The sequence below is a fragment of the Neoarius graeffei genome, chromosome 21 (assembly GCF_027579695.1).
Source record: "Neoarius graeffei isolate fNeoGra1 chromosome 21, fNeoGra1.pri, whole genome shotgun sequence".
Taxonomy (NCBI): Eukaryota; Metazoa; Chordata; class Actinopteri; order Siluriformes; family Ariidae; genus Neoarius; species Neoarius graeffei.
The window spans coordinates 55,349,675-55,370,812 of NC_083589.1; the positions used below are offsets into that span (position 1 = coordinate 55,349,675).

The 21,138-nt window shown below is 41.8% G+C and overlaps 1 protein-coding gene across 7 annotated transcripts in view; it reads left to right on the forward strand.

Moving 5' to 3' along the window:
- The first annotated feature begins 2,313 nt into the window (after window positions 1-2,313).
- The window catches only part of shank3b (SH3 and multiple ankyrin repeat domains 3b), a 96,933-nt gene continuing 78,108 nt past the window's right edge, over window positions 2,314-21,138 (forward strand). For 6 of the 7 annotated variants that reach the window (XM_060903370.1, XM_060903374.1, XM_060903373.1 and 3 more), the window contains exons 1-2: window positions 13,090-13,299; window positions 19,411-19,681. In XM_060903370.1, the coding sequence (XP_060759353.1) occupies window positions 19,481-19,681 (201 nt within the window). In that variant the 5' untranslated portion in view covers window positions 13,090-13,299; window positions 19,411-19,480. Of the gene's footprint in view, window positions 2,482-13,089; window positions 13,300-19,410; window positions 19,682-21,138 lie in introns of those variants that run through there. The other variant, XM_060903372.1, reaches the window with a different exon arrangement.

A 21,138-nucleotide genomic window follows, 5' to 3' on the forward strand; every position in this document is an offset into this window, starting at 1 on the left:
ACAACCATTCACACTCACATTCACACCTACGGTCAATTTAGAGTCACCAGTTAACCTAACCTGCATGTCTTTGGACTGTGGGGGAAACCGGAGCACCCGGAGGAAACCCACGCAGAGACGGGGAGAACATGCAAACTCCGCACAGAAAGGCCCTCGCCGGCCCCGGGGCTCGAACCCAGGACCTTCTTGCTGTGAGGCGACAGCGCTAACCACTACACCACCGTGCCGCCCCTATAACAAACCGAATATAAATATTCTGGCTGTTACCTTGTGTCCTGATTGGTCAACACTACTGTACATGGCTGGAGCTTATAATTTGCATAGAATTGAACGAATGGTGCATTTACATTGAGGCTATGCATAAAACATAAGCATCACTATCTTTCTCTCTAAGAGTTTAACTGTCTACTATGTATTATTTAGTTCTTTCATACAAATTGCGAAAAGGACTTTGTACAACTAATATTACACTGTAATTACACTTCACACCAAGCCGACTTCTGTGGGTTACACCATAATGACATCATCATTGATGAACTTGAAATGTCATTTTTGGAAAAGGTGAATACAACAAGACTGGGATGCTCATATGAAGAAGAAGAAGAAGCCTTTATTTGTCTCATGCACACTCAACCACAGTGAAATTTGGACTCTGTATTTAACCCATCTGAATCAGTGAACTCACACACACACACACACACACACAAGTGAGCAATGAGCACACACACACACACACATACTTAGAGCAGTGGGCAACTATAACCTAACCACATGTCTTTGGACTGTGGGGGAAACCAGAACACCCAGAGGAAACCCACGCAGACAACATGCAAACAGAAAGGCCACCGGGCTTGAACCCAGAACCTTCTTACTAACCACTACACCACCCAGAACTAGCAGAGGATGGTTTCAATCCATCGGCCTCTGGGTTACAGGCCCAGCACGCTCCTGCTGTGCCACTCTGCTAACCTCACACCGTACGGTAGATGGGACTTGAACCTGGCTTAGGAAGCCAGTGCCTTATCCATTAGGCCACTGGGGCTTCATCTCATCTCATCTCATTATCTCTAGCCGCTTTATCCTTCTACAGGGTCGCAGGCGAGCTGGAGCCTATCCCAGCTGACTACGGGTGAAAGGCGGGGTACACCCTGGACAAGTCGCCAGGTCATCACAGGGCTGACACATAGACACAGACAACCATTCACACTCACATTCACACCTACGGTCAATTTAGAGTCACCAGTTAACCTAACCTGCATGTCTTTGGACTGTGGGGGAAACCGGAGCACCCGGAGGAAACCCACGCGGACACGGGGAGAACATGCAAACTCCGCACAGAAAGGCCCTCGCCGGCCACGGGGCTCGAACCCAGGACCTTCTTGCTGTGAGGCGACAGCACTAACCACTACACCACCGTGCCGCCCCGCCAGTGGGGCTTGTCGTATGAAAAGTTTTTGTAAATATGGTGACCACACAACAGTATTTCCGCAACTGCAGCGAGCCTCAACTAGCAGGTTCACGTCCAGGGTACGCGTATCCCGAGTGTCTGTCAGATCGCGACGTGTGAGTGCTCAAGTATGAATTGCGTAATTGCTCGTGTCACACTGGTGACCTTAGTAGGAATCGCATTGTTGTGATCAGAACATCAGACACACACTGAAAGCAGCACGCCCACCCACACACACACACACACACACGGCAAGATTGCTGATGTTTACATTTAGCTGGTTGCCATGGTGACAATTAGCATTCGCTTGCCTATTTTGGATGAGCTACATGGTGGGGTTGTTTTTTTTTTTTTTTCTGACAAAGTTTCTATATCACTGAGCAAATCAGGTACATTATCAGGCATGGACGCTCCGTCCCCCCCCCCCGCTCGCTCTCTTTCTCACACTCTCTCTCTCTTTTATCTCTCTTCTCTTCTCCCTCTTTCACATTCCCCCACTTGTTCTGACCAGTGCCTCTTCTTGTCTATTATAGCAGTTCAGAGAATGAGAAGGAAGGAGAGATAGAGAGTGAGTGATACAGAGAGTGAGAGAAATAGAGAAGCAGGCCTTGCCCACGCAATAGAGTGGGAGACTGAGCCTCTCTCTCTCTCTCTCTCTCTCTCGCTCTCTCTCTCCCTCTCTGAACATGCCCGCATACACACACACACACACACCACACACACACACTCACTCACACAGATAGTCAGTGTATCATGCTTGCACTGTGTGGGCAGAGCTGAGCATTCCTGTCATACAGTAACAGTCTTTCTGCCTCCGCACTCTCTCTCTCTCTCTCTCTCTCTCTCTCTCGCTCTCTCTGTCTCTCCATTTTTTCCCTCCCTTCCATTCCCCATATACACTTACAAATACACACATGCACACACACACACACACACACGCACACACATGTACACACATACACTCCCACAGAGCAGAGACGGATTGCCGGGGAGGAAGACAAGATGGTATGTGATGAGAGTCCTGGTTGTATAGGGTAAGTTTACCTCCACTTTTTATTGATTTCATATTCGTTCGTTGGTTAGGATGGTGTGTGTGTGTGTGTGTGTGTGTGTGTGTGTGTGTGTGTGTGTGTGTGTGTGTGTGAGAATGAAGACTTGGTGAGATCTTGTGGATGTGCTGCTTGTCAAACCTGCTTCTCACTGCACACACTTTGAGTGAGTGTACATGGATGGGTGTGAGATTCAATATCATTTTCAAGGATGAGAAGACACTTTAACCAGCAGGCACAGTCAGCTTGTGTGTGTGTGTGTGTGTGGGTTCTAAGTAGATTGTAGACATCCTGTTCTTGGGGTGAAGGTGCCAATCTCGCCAAAGGTTTATTACATGAATGAATTTGAGATGATGTTGGTGCGCATTTGCAGGGTTAATCTCTCTCTCTCTCTCTCTCTCTCTCTCGCACACACACACACACACACACACACACACACACACACACACACACACACACACACACACACTTTCCTAGCCTTGCTCCACTCCATCCATGTCCCTGGTACCTGTCTCCTCCACGCGTCTCCCTGATTTCCGTCGTGACTGAGGCCGATCCTCAGAGCCCCAACGCCCACGCGCTCTTGTCTCCTCTCCCCCTTCTCTTTCTCTCTTTCTCTCTCTCTCACTCTCTCTCATCTCCCTTCATCCCCCTCAGCCCCTCTCATGCTCCCCACCCACCACTTCAAGCGAGTGATCCGCGTTTCCGTGGCGCACGGTGCGTCTGCGTCTGCGTCTGCTCCTCATCTCCAGCTCTGGCCCTTTTAGACGAAGAAGAAGAAGAAGAAGAAGAAGAAGAAGAAGAAGAAAAGGACAGCAGGTAAAGTTTCCCGCCGATCCATTTTTCTGGTTGCCATAGCGATGCGCGAGCACTTGGAGAGGTGCGGCGGCGGTATTGGGATGCAGCGACAGCACTTTGTGAGCGATGTGAATTCACACGGCACCAGTGATGGAGCTTCCACGAGACTGCGTTCGGAGCGAGCGACGAGGTGAGACGCTGAGACGCGCGTGACCACACACACACACACACACACACACACACACACAGATAGAGAGAGAGAGAGAGATGCGCACACATTGTCTCTGGTTGGAAAGTATGTGTGTGTGTGTGTGTGTGAGAGAGAGAGAGAGAGAGAGAACATGAAAATTAACCTCGAGCTTTATCTTGAAAAAAGAAGCGCGACAGCAGACTGGGGGAGAGGGCGCACGCGATTTGTGCGTGTGTTCGTGTGTGTGTGTGTGTGTGTGCGCGCGTGCGTGTGTGTGAGAATGTCAATCCTACTTGTGGCAACTTGAAGCATGCAGTGTGTGTGTGTGTGTGTGTGTGTGTGCGCGCGAGTGTGTGTGAGAGAGAATGTCAGTCCTACTTGTGGCAACTTGAAGCATGCTGTGTGTGTGTGTGTGTGTGTGTGTGTGTGTGTGTGTGTGTGTGTGTCAATACCAGTTGTGCTGCTCTATTCCAGCTCCAGTATATTTCATCATGACAGCTCTTTCATGAAAATCAAAATGAACTCATGGTGATAGATGAAAAAGGGGAAAGAAAGGACACTCATCTATCACTGGGTACACCTTTTGTACCTTTAATGCGTGTGTGTGCGTGTGTGTGTCACCTTTAATGCTGTACCCTAAAAACGAATTACTGAAATCCTGTTTAAAGCGATACCTTATCCACATTTCCAGGTGAATGAACATACATATTAAAGATACTCCAGAAAAGGGTACCAGAGTCAAGGAAAGGTACAGTTTAGTCCCCTTTTCACGAGAGTGTGCTTTTGCTTGTGCAAAAGGCCATAAGTGTTTGATTAAACACAACATACATTGTAAATGCACTTGAGTGATTTGTGGCCTGCTATTTTAAAAAAATTTTTTTTTTTAATTTGCATTGCACTGCCACGGTTTATCAGCTCTGGAATTTAGGAGATAAAGAGGTGCAGTTTGCCTCAGGGCCCAGAAATACGCTTGCTCTCGGATTTAAAGAAAAAAAAAGGCTTATTGCAGCAATACTGAAAGCCAGGGATGCATCGATTGCACTTTTCTCCATTTTTAACATTTCTAATACAATATCAGAGGTGTGGATATTGATGTTGTTTTCTGTTCACTTGCGAGATCTGAGCGTCTGTGATAGGGCTGGGCGATACGATGATATAATATCTATATCTTGATTAAAGATATCGCAATGCACTTTTCTGAGTTATCGTGGGTATTGATTGTGATGCCTTTTTATCATCTTTTTAACGCTTAATGCTCGGCAGAAAACGTTCAACTTTGGTCATGGGGTTTGTAAGTTTGAATCCTGATGATGCTACAGCCATCTGGGACTGGGAGCATGTTGGCGAAGATGTTGGCAGGTGCGCCTGTCAATCACAGTGACGACACTGGATGAATATGGGCATCTGTGAGCTCATGTATGTGGAAGAAGGTAGATAGCGCAGCCCTGTGATGCAGCGGTTTGAAAACATGTAGTTGGAGTCTCGGAGGAAACACGTATTAGCCTTGGCTGGCGGATTGCTGTCATGTGATAGAGGAGAGCTAGCTGGTGGGTAGGAATCTGCCGATGAACAAATTGGGGAGAAAATGATAATTTAATGTCTTTTAGATAACAAAGTCTGGAAGCAGATTTTACAAAGTTTTCTACTGTCTGAATCTTAAAAATTGTAAAATGTTAAATAGATTTTTAAAAAATTTCACTCCTTTTCAGTATTAAAGGGGAACTGAAGTCATTTTTAAACTTGCTTTATTTCTTAATTAACGTGTTATTCAATTACGTTTTCGGTTTTAGTAACCTTACATCGTGACTCGTATTGGCAACTAATCGCAATTAAATATTATACTTATCGGCCTATTCGGCTTTTAGCCGTGTTGAATTTAGTTCGTTTGGTCCACGGCAGGCGTCGCTTATCCGCGCGATCTTTACAAGACTTGTGCGAGACTTCGAAATGTAAAGTGTCAGCCAGGTGTCAGCGCCGCCATTTTGAAAACTGTTTTCCAAACGAAGTATTGCACAAAAACGAGTTTAAATGACGATTACTGCCGACTTTTTTCAAACTTTCCTGATTGCTATCAAAACAAACAAAACTTCCGGCTTGATTACATCAGCGTTCAAAAGAGGGCGCGCACGTCTTTTGACGACGTTGGCAGATGTCGGTCACTTTGATTTCCGCTGTACGTTTTACTTCCGTCCTACGATGTCTCGCACAGGTCTCAACGAATCTCGTTTACGGCCATTGCTTTGACATATGGACTGATATATTACAGAGCGTATTTCAAACACTCATAACTTGCTCTAGCAGCGACAAAATAGCGATCAAAAATGCATTCCGATATTTAATAAAACGAGATAAATAGAAATTTGATAATAATAAATTTGCCTTCAGTTCTCCTTTAATGTCCATCCATCCATTTTCTATGCCGCTTATCTGTCAGTGTCATGGGGGAAGCTGGAGCCAATCCCAGCTGACACTGGATGAGAAGCAGGGTTCATCCTGGGCAGCTTGCCAATCTATCACAGAAATGAACAACCATTCACACTCAGATTCACACCTACAGGCAATTAAGACTAGCCAATTGACCTAATCTGCATGCATTTAGTCTGTGGGAAGAAACTGACTGAGAAAACCCACAGAAAACCCACGACGGAGAACATGCAAATTCCTCATAGAAAGGCCCCCAGTAGGTTCGAACCCAGAACCTGTTGCTGCGAGGCGACAATGTTAGCCACTGCGTCACCATGCTGGCATACACTATTTAAAATTTTTTTTTAAATGCAACACTACTTCTTCTTCTTCTTCCTCTTTGTCCAGCACTATTACCAGGTTGGGGTCCATGTGGATCCTACTGATCCACATGTCATATTAATTGGAGCATAGTTTTTACACCGGCTGCCCTTCCTGGGTTTGGGAAACAACCATTCACACACACGGGCAAGTTAGACTAGCCAGTTAACCTAACTGCATGTCTTTGGATTGCAGGGGAAACCGGAGCACCTGGAAGAAACCCATACAGACACGGGGACAACATGCAAACTCCACACAGAAAGGCCCCCATTGGCCACTGGGCTCAAACCCAGAACCTTCTTGCTGTGAAACGACAGTGCTAACCACTACACCACACTACTGTTGCATTTAAACCTATACTTATATCATGATCTATATTATGTATCGTAAAAATGTCTTAAAATATCATGATATGATATTTTTGTCATATCGTCCACCCCATTCAATAGTGTAAAAAGAATCAGTGATGTGTCAAATACAGTATAATGTCTTCATTGGGTCAGATCCAGGAGTTTTTCGTCTGGACCGTCACCACTGGTTTGTTTGATCATTATGAATTTAAATCTACATCTGGATTTCTGCCAATGTCTTGTTAAAGCTAGACTGCCTTTCAGATTTTTCAAGTGTAGGTCATAAAAAGAATTTCCCCCGACATGCAATTATTTTTGTTTAGTGGACCCAAAGCTCCTGAATTTGAGTCACAGACTTCCAATTTTATTAGTTTTTTAAAAATAGAACAAATCATGAATTTAGGGCCATGTGGCCCTAAATTCTCCGCTATTTTTTCCTGCTTCACCATGACCCAATTCAAGATACTACATCATGCATCATCACGTAGTGGGCTTTCCCCCGTTCGCACAAGGCATTGTGGGATACAAATTTGAAACAGGAGAGAAAAATGAAGGACGAAATGTGAAACATGAAAGACCGACTACAGTAACGGAAAGTGAGAAGAAAAGACATTATGTTATCTCATTATCTCTAGCCGCTTTATCCTGTTCTACAGGGTCGCAGGCAAGCTGGAGTCTATCCCAGCTGACTACGGGCAAGAGGCGGGGTACACCCTGGACAAGTCGCCAGGTCATCACAGGGCTGACACATAGACACACACTACGTTTACATGCACATAGAGAGAATCGAATTTCTGCCGTTGCTCGACTGAAATCGAAGTTCAAAATGCCATGTATACACCTTAATTCGGCTGAAATTGAACCAAACTTGATTTCTCGGAATCGAGCTACACGACCTAGATTATGCGATTTCTGCCGAGCTACTTTGTGCATGTATACCCTATCGAGCTAGTTGTCGAGCTACTTCCGGAAGTGACGAGTGACGAGACCACAAGCGGGAAACACAACAGCCTCGGTCGGCATGACAACAGTAGTAGCGAGCAGCAGAAGAGGTCAGGAGGAACAAACGAAGAAGAGAAAATGGCGATGTAGAGCTCTCTGAAGTGTGGGTGGAGCACAGAGGACGGCAGGACAAAGCTTCTGGTACTAATAGGCTTTTTATTGTCAGACTTTTCAGTTTAACAGCCTACTTTTATTCTTGAGAGAAAAACACACACACACACGCGCGCGCGCTGTGTTCTAGTCCCGGGATGAGCTCTCCCCTCTGCTCTCCCTCTGCCTCCTTAAATAGGGCGCGGTCACTGGGAAGACACACAAACACAGGTTAATTACCGTCAGGTGAAGTGATTCTGCCACTCACCTTCCCTGGCTCCGCCCTCCTGTCACAGACCGGCGCTTGACCACGCCCCCACTGCCACAGGCAAGCAGAAACGTGCACTTCTGGAGCAATGAGGAGACAGAGTTCACGCTCATTCAGCTTAAGGAGTTGAATATATTAAAATTCATGGACGGGAGAAAAACGCGCAATGGAGAACACGGAACTGATAACTTTGTTTACACTCTTGAATAGCTCTTCTTCATGACGACAACCGGAAGTGTACCAACACGATGGGGCGTGTTGCGCCACCTGTGGCTCGGGTGCACAATGCACCTCACACAATAGCCCGATTTCAGTTGTGTGCATGTAGGATTGGATTTCTCTGGCACCCTGCTGGGACCTTCAGCTCGATTACCGACAGCAGCTCGATTTGGATGTGCATGTAAACGTAGTCACAGACAACCATTCACACTCACACCTACGGTCAATTTAGAGTCACCAGTCAACCTAACCTGCATGTCTTTGGACTGTGGGGGAAACCGGAGCACCCGGAGGAAACCCACGCGGACACGGGGAGAACATGCAAACTCCGCACAGAAAGGCCATCGCCGGCCCCGGGGCTCGAACCCGGACCTTCTTGCCGTGAGGCGACAGCGCTAACCACTACACCACCGTGCCGCCCTACATTATGTTATATATGAAGGAAAGGAAACGCAGGAAATATCAAGCTAATAAATATCAGCGCTCAGCGAGCACCTTGGTGTGATCAGCTGTTCGTTTAGCGACAGAACGATGGCACTGTCAGAGCACCGTCAAAGGTAAACCCACGCATGCACACACACACACACGGACTTCCTCTGTCTGCTTGACTGCACGAAGTGACGATTTCATGCACATTATTTGCTTTAATCCCCTCAAATTAAATAACTTCCCGGCCACAGAATGGCTGGATATTTTGTCAGATATTACAAAAATAAACATATATCACAATGAGCAAATTTCAGAGGGAACTAAATTTCACCGATTTTATGAAATCGAAAGGCCGTCTCGCTTTAAAATTGTTATACAGATCGAACTGAATTGAATCAGAGAGGAAAATATTTGATCTGATCCACTGGCTCAGGCTCGAGTACAGATCCTCGGTATCATATACCGTAGATATCATATAGATACATTCCCAGATGAATATGGAGTGAAAGCATCCGTGTTGCCAGGTGTTGCTTTAGACACCTGGGAGATTTTTCTTTCTTACTTTTGTCTTCTCCTCAGGAGGCTTTTACAGACTTCAAGGCTCCTCTTATGTAACCACAAGAGTACATGTGTAGCTGTGACTTTTCTCAAATGGTGCTCGAGTGTTCTGGGAATTGGCTTGATGTGAGAATGTGGTAATACCTTATGCTTTGTCTACTTTGAAGTGATAATGAAGATTTACCTGCACCACAAATATACCAACCCATGCATAATTATGAGCACGCTTGGCATTAATTATGTGCATACTTGGCAGTAGATATTGGCACTATAAGCGTTCTATTATGTATGTACTGTTTCAGGGATTTTCATGAATGTGCTACAGAGTACTCATGTGCTGCCCTTCAGCAGAAGAGATATTTTTAATTCTGTCACTCTCTATGCATTTAGGATTGATCAGGGGTGTATGTGGGTGGGAGGCAGCCGCTTTTATTTCTGGCCTGCTTTCAGTGTGTGTGTGTGTGTGTGTGTGTGTGTGTGTGTTTGTACTGGTGGAGGAAAAGGCTAAGCTATCAGTGGTGCACAGGCTTTCCTTCACTTCCTGACAAAACATCCCGAGGAGCCTTGGCCTGATCCAGTCGGGAAGAGGCGCAGGAAGTGAGGCTGAGATCACAGGAAGTGGCTTGCATGGCCAGAAGGGCTGAGCTTGAAAACAAGGCGAGTGGAAGTTTCTAGATTAGAGACTGCAGAGGTACGGGTTGAGGTCTGTCGACGACGGGGTTCAGGCTATATTCCAATTAGCCATGGCGCGTGTGCATGTGTCGGAACATGTGAGAGAAAGCGTGTGTGTGTGTGTGTGTGTGTGGGTGTGTGTTTGATGTATATGGAAAATGGAGGATTGCTGAGAAGTATATTCATCCCTCCAGTTCATCCATTCCGCCACTATCTCTATTTATCTGTTTATCAGTATGTCCATCCTTTCATCGATGTATCTCTTCTTGATGTCTTCAGGACGCAATATTTTGGCCATAGGACGCATGTCTTATATACAAACTACATATGGAGTAAAACGCGATGGCCGTTACCAACTCAAAGTTGATCATTTCTCATAACAGCATGTGTTTTATTCCTGTTATACGACAGCAACTTTCCCATGATTACATCTTATTCATTAACCCTTTGATGCAAAACATGGGTCAAAAGTGACCCGGCTGAGTTTTTATCTTCTATATCTTTGCAATAAATTAATTCCATCATTCAGTATTCAAGGTATTCCTCAATTAACTTGTTTTTGATCATCATACATCCTTATTTTATTTTTTCCTTTCTTACTTTTTGAATAAAAACCCTTTTTGTATCACTACCCTTCTAATGCACAACATGGGTCAAAAACGACCTGCATTCATTTTCCAGGTTATTTCATGTATGGCTGAGTGTTTCTATGATATACTTTTGAAATAAATTCATTTCGTCATTTACTTTTCCAAATATGCAGTAAATATCTTGTTTTCGTTTAGCACAAATCATCATTTTTATTTTTCCTTTCTTAAGTTATGAACAAGCACAGCTTTTGTAATTCTACGTCAAGTTTACACACATGGGTCAGAACCGACCCGCATGCATTTACTCCAGCGTTTGGTGGGAACTGTGAATTGTGCTTGTGTCAGACATTTCACAGCTCAGCACGGCGCCCTTTGCCCATCTAATACATGGAAGGAATGTTTTTCAATTGTTCTAACATTACCTTAGAAAAAAATGGATTATGTTTAGGTTCCCTTGAGAGTGAGTAGATTACTTGTCAGAGAGTTACAAGTAATTACTATTAGCTCCCGAGCTGTCGACATATTCTACTTTAGTTAGCTAATTTTATTGTAGTTGGCTTAGCTAACGACATAGTTAATAAATAAATAACTGGCCCCATTCACTGCTAAAGTAATTACTTGAAACAAATTATTCTTATAGTATTAAGACATTTAATTTTAAATCACACTTGGATGACCCATGTGTAGGAATATAAAAAGTATTTTGGTTCATAAAGTAGGAAAGAAAAAATTAAATTAATGATTTGTGGTAATTAAAAACAAGATATTTAAAGAATACTTGGAATTTTCAATCATAAAATAAATTGATTTCAAAAGATAGAGCAAAGAAAAACTCAGTCAGCATGAAATAACCTGGAAAATGAATGCGGGTCATTTTTGAGCCATGTTGTGCATTAGAAGGGGTGTGCATATGTTTTGCATCAAAGGGTTAAAGAATGAGACATCATTTTTATCCATTTGTGGTTACATTTAATATTGTAAATTATTATACACACAGGACACTTTTTCGATGGAATAAAAACACGTGTTCTATTCCCTTCTAGCAGGTTTCATTCATTTTGTTCGATAGCATGCAATGTTGTTATCATATCACTTATCCTACGTATATTACGTCACTCTACCCAATGGATGGCTGTCAAGACAACATGACGTCACACGTCAGAGACGTAAAACCTCCGCGCTAGCGAGCGACTGGGACAATTTGTAAACAAACATGGCCGACAGGTTTGCTTATGAAATACAGAAGATTTTGAGAGAATTTTGAAAGAGAAAGACGCATCAAACACCCAAAAGGAATGTGTATGTATTATAATGATAATAATATTGGCTGGCTGGCTTTTTTTTTGTGGTATATCAGATATATTCCATTCAGCTACTTGTCTTCGACTCGTTCAATATCATGCTAGCTGATCATGAAAAAAAGCCAGCCAATATTATTAAAATGTCAGCAAAACAAATTACTTCCAGTTATCATTTACATTATAAAAGTTATTGTTACTGAAAAACCACAAAGCCCTCTGTCTTGAAGACATGACAATAAACTAAAGGATACAGCTTTACATTTGACTGACACTGGAGACTCCTTCCTAAAAATGTTAAATAAACCAGTGTTCATAGAAAACGTTACCATATTTTTAAATGAATTATAAGCATTTAAAAATCTGTTTATGTGGCGTTTCTTCCCTAAAAGTCTCACTATGGAATTAATAGCATGTTAGATTACATCTACGATTTGCCTTGTAGCCAGAACTACGGTCAGAGCTGCTGTTATAGAAAATTAATCTCGACCTTTTGACCAACCATAATCGAGAATTCAATGGAATTCAAGACAATGTGGTATCTATAGAGTATGTATATACATACATATACATCCAATACTATGCATTCATTCTTAATTACTTCCTGTACATGATAAGAACCAAAGCAAACACTGGCAGTCATGATTTCCAGAAAGAACCACTTGGGTATCCATCCATCCTTTATGTATAGCCGCTTATCCTGTACAGGGTTGCAGGCAAGCTGGAGCCTATCCCAGCTGACTATGGGCTACACCCTGGACAAGTCACCCAGTCATTGCAGGGCTGACACATAGAAACAAACAACCATTCACATCTACGGTGAATTTAGAGCCACCAATTAACCTAACCTGCATGTCTCTGGACTGTGGGGGAAACCGGGGCACCCAGAGGAAACCCACGCGGACAACATATAAACTCCACATAGAAAGGCCCTCGTCGGCCACTGGGCTTGAACCCAGGACCTTCTTGCTGTGAGGTAACAGTTCTAACCACTATGCCACTGTGCCGTCCCCCCTTAGGTAAATTCAGGGTCATTTCTTTAAAGGTGCAATGGATGTACACAATATCCTTCAAAATGAATTCACCAACACACTTTTATTCACATAAGATTTCAACTAAATGGGTTGCAAAATGGATCTGAGTTATAGTCATCGTCAGATAAGGCTCTAACCATGCTGATCTGTCCTAGCAGACATTGACTATTAAAAACAACTCATTTTATTGGTCAAGATGTTTTAAAGGATTTGCTGATTGGCTGAGGGCCACAGCTCAGGGATCCGAACCCTTCCTGTTGGAATTTCCTTTTTCCTACTAGCTTTCCTGCTCTCCAGCATTCACCATTTGGGCTGGGCTTGACATTTCCCGAAATCTCTGAACTCACAGTGACAACTAAGCCCTGTTATTTTGTAAAACGTGGTTGGAATACTATTTAAAGGACACTGCTGGACATTTGGAAGGAAATATTCCCACTATTCTGAAGATTCCAGGGCGGTAGACGTATCTTCTGGTTTTCCGCTGCCTACAGTGAACTTCACATGGGAAATCCAGGCCAAAGGTGAATAATATGACAGTTATTTTCTCACTAGATTATAACATCTTAACTTTTTGGGCTTATTATTAAAATGCTGGTTATCAGTATGAGAATATGCTTCATTTGGCTTATATTCAGTACTGTGCAAGTCTTAGGTCCCCTATTTTTTTTTTATACAAATTTTGTTATAGATTTCTATTTTATGATTTCTACATTATCGAGTCAGAACATTACAAAAACATTTTAGAGTCCCAAACGTTCGTTTTTTTTTCCAGCACAAAATTAAATGTTACAGAAAAAAAAAGTTTGTATCTGATCAGCATATTACATAAGAGAGTACTTTACAGATTAAAAAAGAAAACATAATGAAGGTTACTGGGTTTTGGTGCAAAATGAAGAAGCGAGTGTGACAGTCAAAGTGTCCAGAAGAACTGTGGCTGGTTCTGTAAGATGCTCAGTAAAACCTACAGCTCATTTCCGCATAAAACTGACCTCACTGGACCTCAGACTACCATTTTTTTTTTTTAAAGCAAAGGGTCGTCTCACACCAAATATTGACTTTGTTTCATTTATTATGGCTTACTGATTACTGTTAATCATATTTTTTTTAATGTTGAAACATTTCATTTCATTATTTTTAAGCCATTTTTAGTTGACAGCATTTCTTTACATGTGCCTGAGACTTTTGCACAGGACTGTATGTCTGAAAACACACAAGAGACTAGCATTAAATTTTAACTCTGTCATGAACAGTAGCTCAGCTTTGAAGCTCATCTTGCAGTCAAGCTCAATATTGTGATTAATGCTGCAACTTAACATATACATTTCACTCGGACATGTGGGATAAAGCACAAAGGCTGTTATCACCCCCAATTTTTTTTCCCAACAACATCACATCTCTATCTGTTTTATTGCTGTTATACCACAGCAATTTTCCAATTTGTCAGCATTTAAAAAATTATTAAAGAGCAACATGACATATTTTATTAACTTATAATTACATTAAATGTTGTGGAACATCCATTAAACAAGTTAGTTCCTGTATCACTTATAATATAACAGCTGTAATCATTAGTTCCCTTATTAGTCTTTTTTCGTCCATCTTGAAATTTATGAGACAAAAAAAATGCAGCTTGTAGTAAATAAACATCTCCTCACAGAAGATTGAAACTTCACCATATCAACAGTTACACACTCTTTTATCCATTTATACAGAGCATAACCATAGACATCCCTGTGTAAGTTGTTACTATAGAAATGATAACATATTAATGTGTGTTTTCAGCCAGCACTATTGTTACATACACATTCTGACCAATCAGAATCAAGAATTCATCAGCTATGTGCTGTAGCTGTTGCAGGTAAAATGCGTTCTCAGGTTAAACCTGTATTCAACCTAGGTTGAATTGGTGAACCACATTTTACCTTCGTTAGCTATATAGACAGCATTCAATCTAGGTTCAATTTATAATTTTTGTATGTTTTGAGACAGTTAGGTTTTTGATGGGATTTGGGTTTTTGTTGGGGTTTTGGTTAGGTTATTGTTGGGGTTTTGGTTAGGTTTTTGTTGGGGTTTGGGTTAGGTTTTTGTTGGGGTTTGGGTTAGGTTTTTGTTGGGGTTTGGGTTAGGTTTTTGTTAGGGTTAGGTTTCTGTTAGGGTTAGGGTTAGGTTTTTGTTAGGGATAGGGTTAGGATTTTGTTGGGGTTTGGGTTAGGCTTTTGTTGGGGTTAGGGTTAGGTTTTTGTTGGGGTTTGGGTTAGGTTTTTGTTCGGGTTTGGTTTAGGTTTTTGTTGGGGTTTGGGTTAGGTTTTTGTTGGGGTTTGGGTTAGGTTTTTGTTGGGGTTTAGGTTAGGTTTTTGTTAGGGTTAGGTTTTTGTTGGGGTTTGGGTTAGGTTCTGTTGGGGTTTGGGTTAGGTTTTTGTTAGGGTTTGGGTTAGGTTTTTGTTAGGGTTAGGGTTAGGTTTTGGTTGGGGTTAGGTTTTTGTTAGGGTTAGGTTTTTGTTAGGGTTAGGTTTTGGTTGGGGTTAGGTTTTTGTTAGGGTTTGGGTTAGGTTTTTGTTAGGGTTAGGTTTTGGTTGGGGTTAGGTTTTTGTTAGGGTTAGGTTTTTGTTGGGGTTTGGGTTAGATTTTTGTTAGGGTTTGGGTTAGGTTTTTGTTAGGATTAGGTTTTTGTTGGGGGTCTGGTACCCCCAACAACTGACTGAGGCGAAGCTGGGACCAAATGTTAGTAATAATACAAAGAAATATGGATGCATTTGCAATGTTAACTAGTGTAGTAGTAAACACTGTGGACTATAGTTCTGGAGGGTATGAATTCAAATCCTGGTGAATACAATAAAAAATTTTTATTTCATTGTAATTTGTTAAGTGTTTGTAGAGAGGTAGTTGAGAAGGTATGACATTAAGGGAAGGGAATCTAGGTGATGAAGACCAACCAGAGAGGGGAGGTTACTGGGTAGAAACAGGAGGTGAGAGAATGAACATGTGAACCTATGTTGAAAACAGATTTAACCTGCAAAAAAAAAAAAAAAAAAAAAAAATATATATATATATATATAAACTAAGAACACATGCAACCCTGTCCAATTAACCAATCACATAGCACCATGAAATAATGCAGATACAGGAAATGGACATTTGAAGGAAAACTTCACCTGGTCTTCTTCCAATCTTCAACTGTCCACTTTCGGTGGTTCTGTGCCCGCCCACTGTAGTCTCAGATTCTTGTTATTGGCTGACAGGAGTGAAACCTGATGTGATTTCCTGCTGTTGTAGCCCATTCACCCTGCAAGGTTCAGTGTGTTTTGCCTTTGGAGATGCCTTTCTGCTCACCATGGTTGTAAAGAGTGATTATTTGAGTTACCCTAAACTTCCTGTCAGCTCCAATGAGTCTGGCTTTTCTCCTCTGAACCCTTTCAATAACAATGCATTTCTGCTCATTGGACTTTTTCACTTTTCATATTTTTCTGTGTAAACTTTAGAGATGGTTATCCAGCCCATCTGGTATCAACAGCCATGCCACAATCATAGTTTGACTGATGTTTGATGTGAACATTAACTGAAGTTCTTGACCTGTATCTGCAGGATTTTATGCATTGTACTCCTGCTACAATGCATAAAATCCTGCAGAAGACATGGAGGTTAGGTTAACTGGTGACTCTAAATTGAGCGTAGGTGTGAACGTGAGTGTGAATGGTTGTCTATGTCTATGTGTCAGCCCTGTGATGACCTGGCGACTTGTCCAGGGTGTACCCCGCCTTTCGCCCGTAGTCAGCTGGGATAGGCTCCAGCTTGCCTGCGACCCTGTAGAACAGGATAAAGCGGCTAGAGATAATGAGATGAGATGAGATGAGACTCCTGCTACATGATTGGATAATTATATGAATGTGCAGGTGTTCCTATTAAAGTGGCTGGTGTGTGTGTGTATATACACACGAGGGTAAGTCAGAAAGTTCTAAGACAAATTTAAAAAATCTTTATTTATGAAAATAACAAAGCTATTTCTCTACATAGCCTCCATTTAAGTCTAAACACTTCTGCAAGCGATGTTTCCATCGGAGAATTCCTTCTTTGTATTCCTTTTTTGAATTCTTTTGAATTCCTTTTGAAATTATAACATCTGTCTTAGAACTTTTTGACTTACCCTCATATAGAAGTCTTAGACAGTCTACAATTTATTTCTGTACTAGTATATTGGCAAGAAAGAGCATATTTTAGGTTTAAATATATTAATTTAAAAATATATATATTATTGTACAAAAGTTTTAGCCCCCCCAATTTTTTTCATACAAACTTTGTTATAGATTTCTATTTTATGATTTCTACATTATCAAGTCGGTACAAAAACATTTTAGAGTTCCAAACATTCAGGCGGGTTTTCCAGCACAAAATTAAATGTTACAGAAAAAACAAAAAGTTGGTATCCGAGCAACATATTACATAAGAGAGTACTTTACAGATTAAAAAAGAAAACATAATGGAGGCTGCTGGGTTTTGGTGCAAAATGAAGACGCGAGTGTGACAGTCAAAGTGTCCAGAAGAACTGTGGCTGGTTCTGGAAGATGCTCAGTAAAACCTACAGCTCATTCCCTCATAAAACTGCACTCACTGGACCTCAGACTTTTTTTTAAAGCAAAGGATCGTCTCATACCAAATATTGAGTTTGTTTAATTTATTATGGCTTACTGATTACTGTTTATAGTATTTTTTTATGTTGAAACATTTCATTTCATTATTTTTAAGCCATTTTTAGTCGACAGCATTTCTTTACATGTGCCTAAGACTTTTGCACAGGACTGTATATTGTTAAAGAATGTGACATAATTAACAGTTATTCCATGAAATCGAGTCGTACATGAGCTGATAGCTGATGAGGCACGTAGCACTGAGTTGACTATAAGCCATGTACGATGAGATTGAGTGGAAAAACTGTTTTATTTTATCCGCATTCACTGGATTTTGAGAAACAGAGAATTTTATTTGTATTTTTTGCAAATTCGATAAATAAAAACTTTATACAAAACGTCCGACCAAATAATTTCCACTTAGAATGTAAACAAACCGGCGAAATGACAGGAGCAATTTGTGAAAAATGCTACAACAATAATTCTTGAAAAAAAAAGATATGTTCTTACCACCAAATATTTTTATTCCATATTTTGTTCCTTTTTTTGTATTTTTGGGGGGTTTCTTCTTCTTCTTTAGTTTTTTTTTTTGGTGGTTGTCAAACCAACTTAAAGGTGCATTACTGCCACCAACTGGGCTGGAGTGTGAAACAGGCGATATTGGGGGGGGGGGGGGAGCTATATTCTTTTAGCCATTTCTGTTTGTTTTAAATACTTGATAATTTTTTGGGGTTTTGTTTTCAAGTAGAGTTTTTATTTCATCCTCGGATGGTTCAGCAACACACTCCGCCATTTTGTTTTTCTCTACTCACGGTACATGAGCTGATAGCCTAGTAGTAGAGGAGCCAATCAGAGCATGCGATTGCTCATATCCAGTGAATGCGGATAGGATACTACTTTTCAGGCCAAGCCTATCTGTGACTGGTCTATTTTCTGGACTATTTTAGACGATGTATCTGAGAAAAGTGCAAAGGGTTGTCCTACACCAAATATTGATTTTTATTGTAGTTCTTTACTCTGGACACCGCACACTCTCTATAGTGTTTGTTTCACATTCGGATATTGTCATTTAATTTAATTATTTTAAAAACGTCTTCAGTTTACAGAAAAAGATCTTTGCAGGAGGGAACTGTATATATGTATATGTATAGGCAGTATGTATGTTATGTAGTGCATGTGGGTTCGTATTTGATAGATGTGTATGAAGTATTTGCAAGTGGTCATATATATATTTTATAGTGAAAACAGTTATCAGTTACCAGAAACTTCAGTTATGATGATGGCTGTTTATGATAAATGCCACTTGACCTCTTGGCCTTTTGCTTATTTCCATCTCCAGTGTTCTCCCTTTGCTCTGTTATATAAGTGAGGGCTTCCGCTTTGCCTTCCAGGACAATAGCGAGGGACTTTCTTGTACGCTGCCACCGGGTGTGTGATTGCACATGTGAGTGTGTGTGTGTGTGTGGGAGGTGGGAGACGTGCTTGTATGAATTACTAGTGGCAGAACAGGTGTGTGTGTGTGTGTACAAATTGAAGTTTCGTGTGGATGCTAATGGTTTGAGTGGTACATGATGGAACCACTTGCCGCATGTGTGTGTGCACGCGCGCGTGGTGTGTGTGTGTGTCCTCTTGAAAAAGGAAGTGGCGGTGCCGTAGCTCAGCAGAACAAGCAGAGTGCAGTGTTGCCATGGTGACATGTAATACAGGGTTCCCTGAAATTCCATTTTTTTCCCCCAAATGGATCTGTTTCACAGTGTCCATGGCAACCACTCACAACCAGCAGACGTCAGGTCTTTTTTTCTACTTGTCTCAATCTCTCTCACACATCCACATAAATACACACACACACACACACACACATTACAATAACATGCTGTACACTGTGAGCACATACAGCAGTGTAGACACATGCTTTTAAGCTGATTATGAAACCATGTGTGCATGTCTGTGTGTGTGTGTGTGTGTGTGTGTGTGTGTGTGTGTGTGTGTGTGTGTGTGTTGTGTTGGTAGGGTTGTGAGGCCAGCGTATTGAGCAGCGCACACCCACCCACCCCCACCCCCTCACACACATTGCCAGAGCATGCCTATGAGTCCACCTGCCGACGGCAAACATGAGGCTCCTGACAGGCCGCGGCAACAGCACGCCCCTACCAACGGAAACCACGGAGACGACAGCATTCGTGCCTCTCCGGGGTCTAAGGGTGTCTCCAATGATTCCATGGAAGATCTCCACGGAAATGCCGTCATTATCCGCATTGGAATCCCTGACCTTCAGCAAACAGTGAGTCTGTGCAGCGCTTCTTCTTCTCTGATCAAAGTTCTGAGAAGAACGGTGTGACGGCATCGACGTACTGCATCACGCTCTCTGTTTTTCTTTCTCATGCACCTTTGCCAATCTTCGTCTTACTGTTACAACCCCAAAATCCCAAATCGTTTTTAGAAAACTTTTTTAAATTCCTCTTATACAACAGCACACAATTAAAATTTTTGATTGTTTTTGTCCATTTAAAGTTACTGTTTAATGTTATGGAATGTCCATGAGACAAGTTAGTTCCTATTACCACTTATGTTCTAGCAGCTACACACAATTGCTCTATCACTATCCTTTCTTTTTTTTTCCTTTCTCGTAGTTAATAAGACCAAAAATACAACTTCTCCATGGCAGGGAGAAACTGGAATGTGCAATCCTGAAGACTTTCCTGTGGTGAAAAACTATCACTAGTGAATCCGTCTATAAATGTTGAATAAATATCAATGATTATTATGTTTCCTTTGTTAAAGAACGACACATTTTTACTCTACATCCAGCATACAAGTCCCTGTGAATCAGCTGTTAATATAGAAAATATAGCATGCAGTGGTGCTTGAAAGTTTGTGAACCCTTTAGAATTTTCTAGATTTCTGCATAAATAGGACCTAAAACATCATCAGATGTTCACACAAGTCCTAAAAGTAGATAAAGGGAACCCAGTTAAACAAATGAGAAAAATATTATACTTGCTCATTTATTTATTGAGGAAAATAATCCAAAATTACATATCTGTGAGTGGCAAACGTATGTGAACCTCGAGGACCTCAGAAAAAGCGTTGTTGATGCTCATCAGGCTGGAAAAGGTTACAAAATCATCTCTAAAGAGTTTGGACTCCACCAATCCACAGTCAGACAGATTGTGTACAAATGGAGGAAATTCAAGACCATTGTTACCCTCCCCAGGAGTGGTCGACCAACAAAGATCACTCCAAGAGCAAGGCGTGTAATAGTCGGCGAGGTCACAAAGGACCCCAGGGTAACTTCTAAGCAACTGAAGGCCTCTCTCACATTGGCTAATGTTAATGTTCATGAGTCCACCATCAGGAGAACACTGAACAACAAAGGTGTGCATGGCAGGGTTGCAAGGAGAAAGCCACTGCTCTCCAAAAAGAACATTGCTGCTCGTCTGCAGTTTGCTAAAGATCATGTGGACAAGCCAGAAGGCTATTGGAAAAATGTTTTGTGGACGGATGAGACCAAAATAGAACTTTTTGGTTTAAATGAGAAGCGTTATGTTTGGAGAAAGGAAAACACTGCATTCCAGCATAAGAACCTTATCCCATCTGTGAAACATGGTGGTGGTAATATCATGGTTTGGGGCTGTTTTGCTGCATCTGGGCCAGGATGGCTTGCCATCATCGATGGAACAATGAATTCTGAATTATACTAACGAATTCTAAAGGAAAACATCAGGACATCTGCCCATG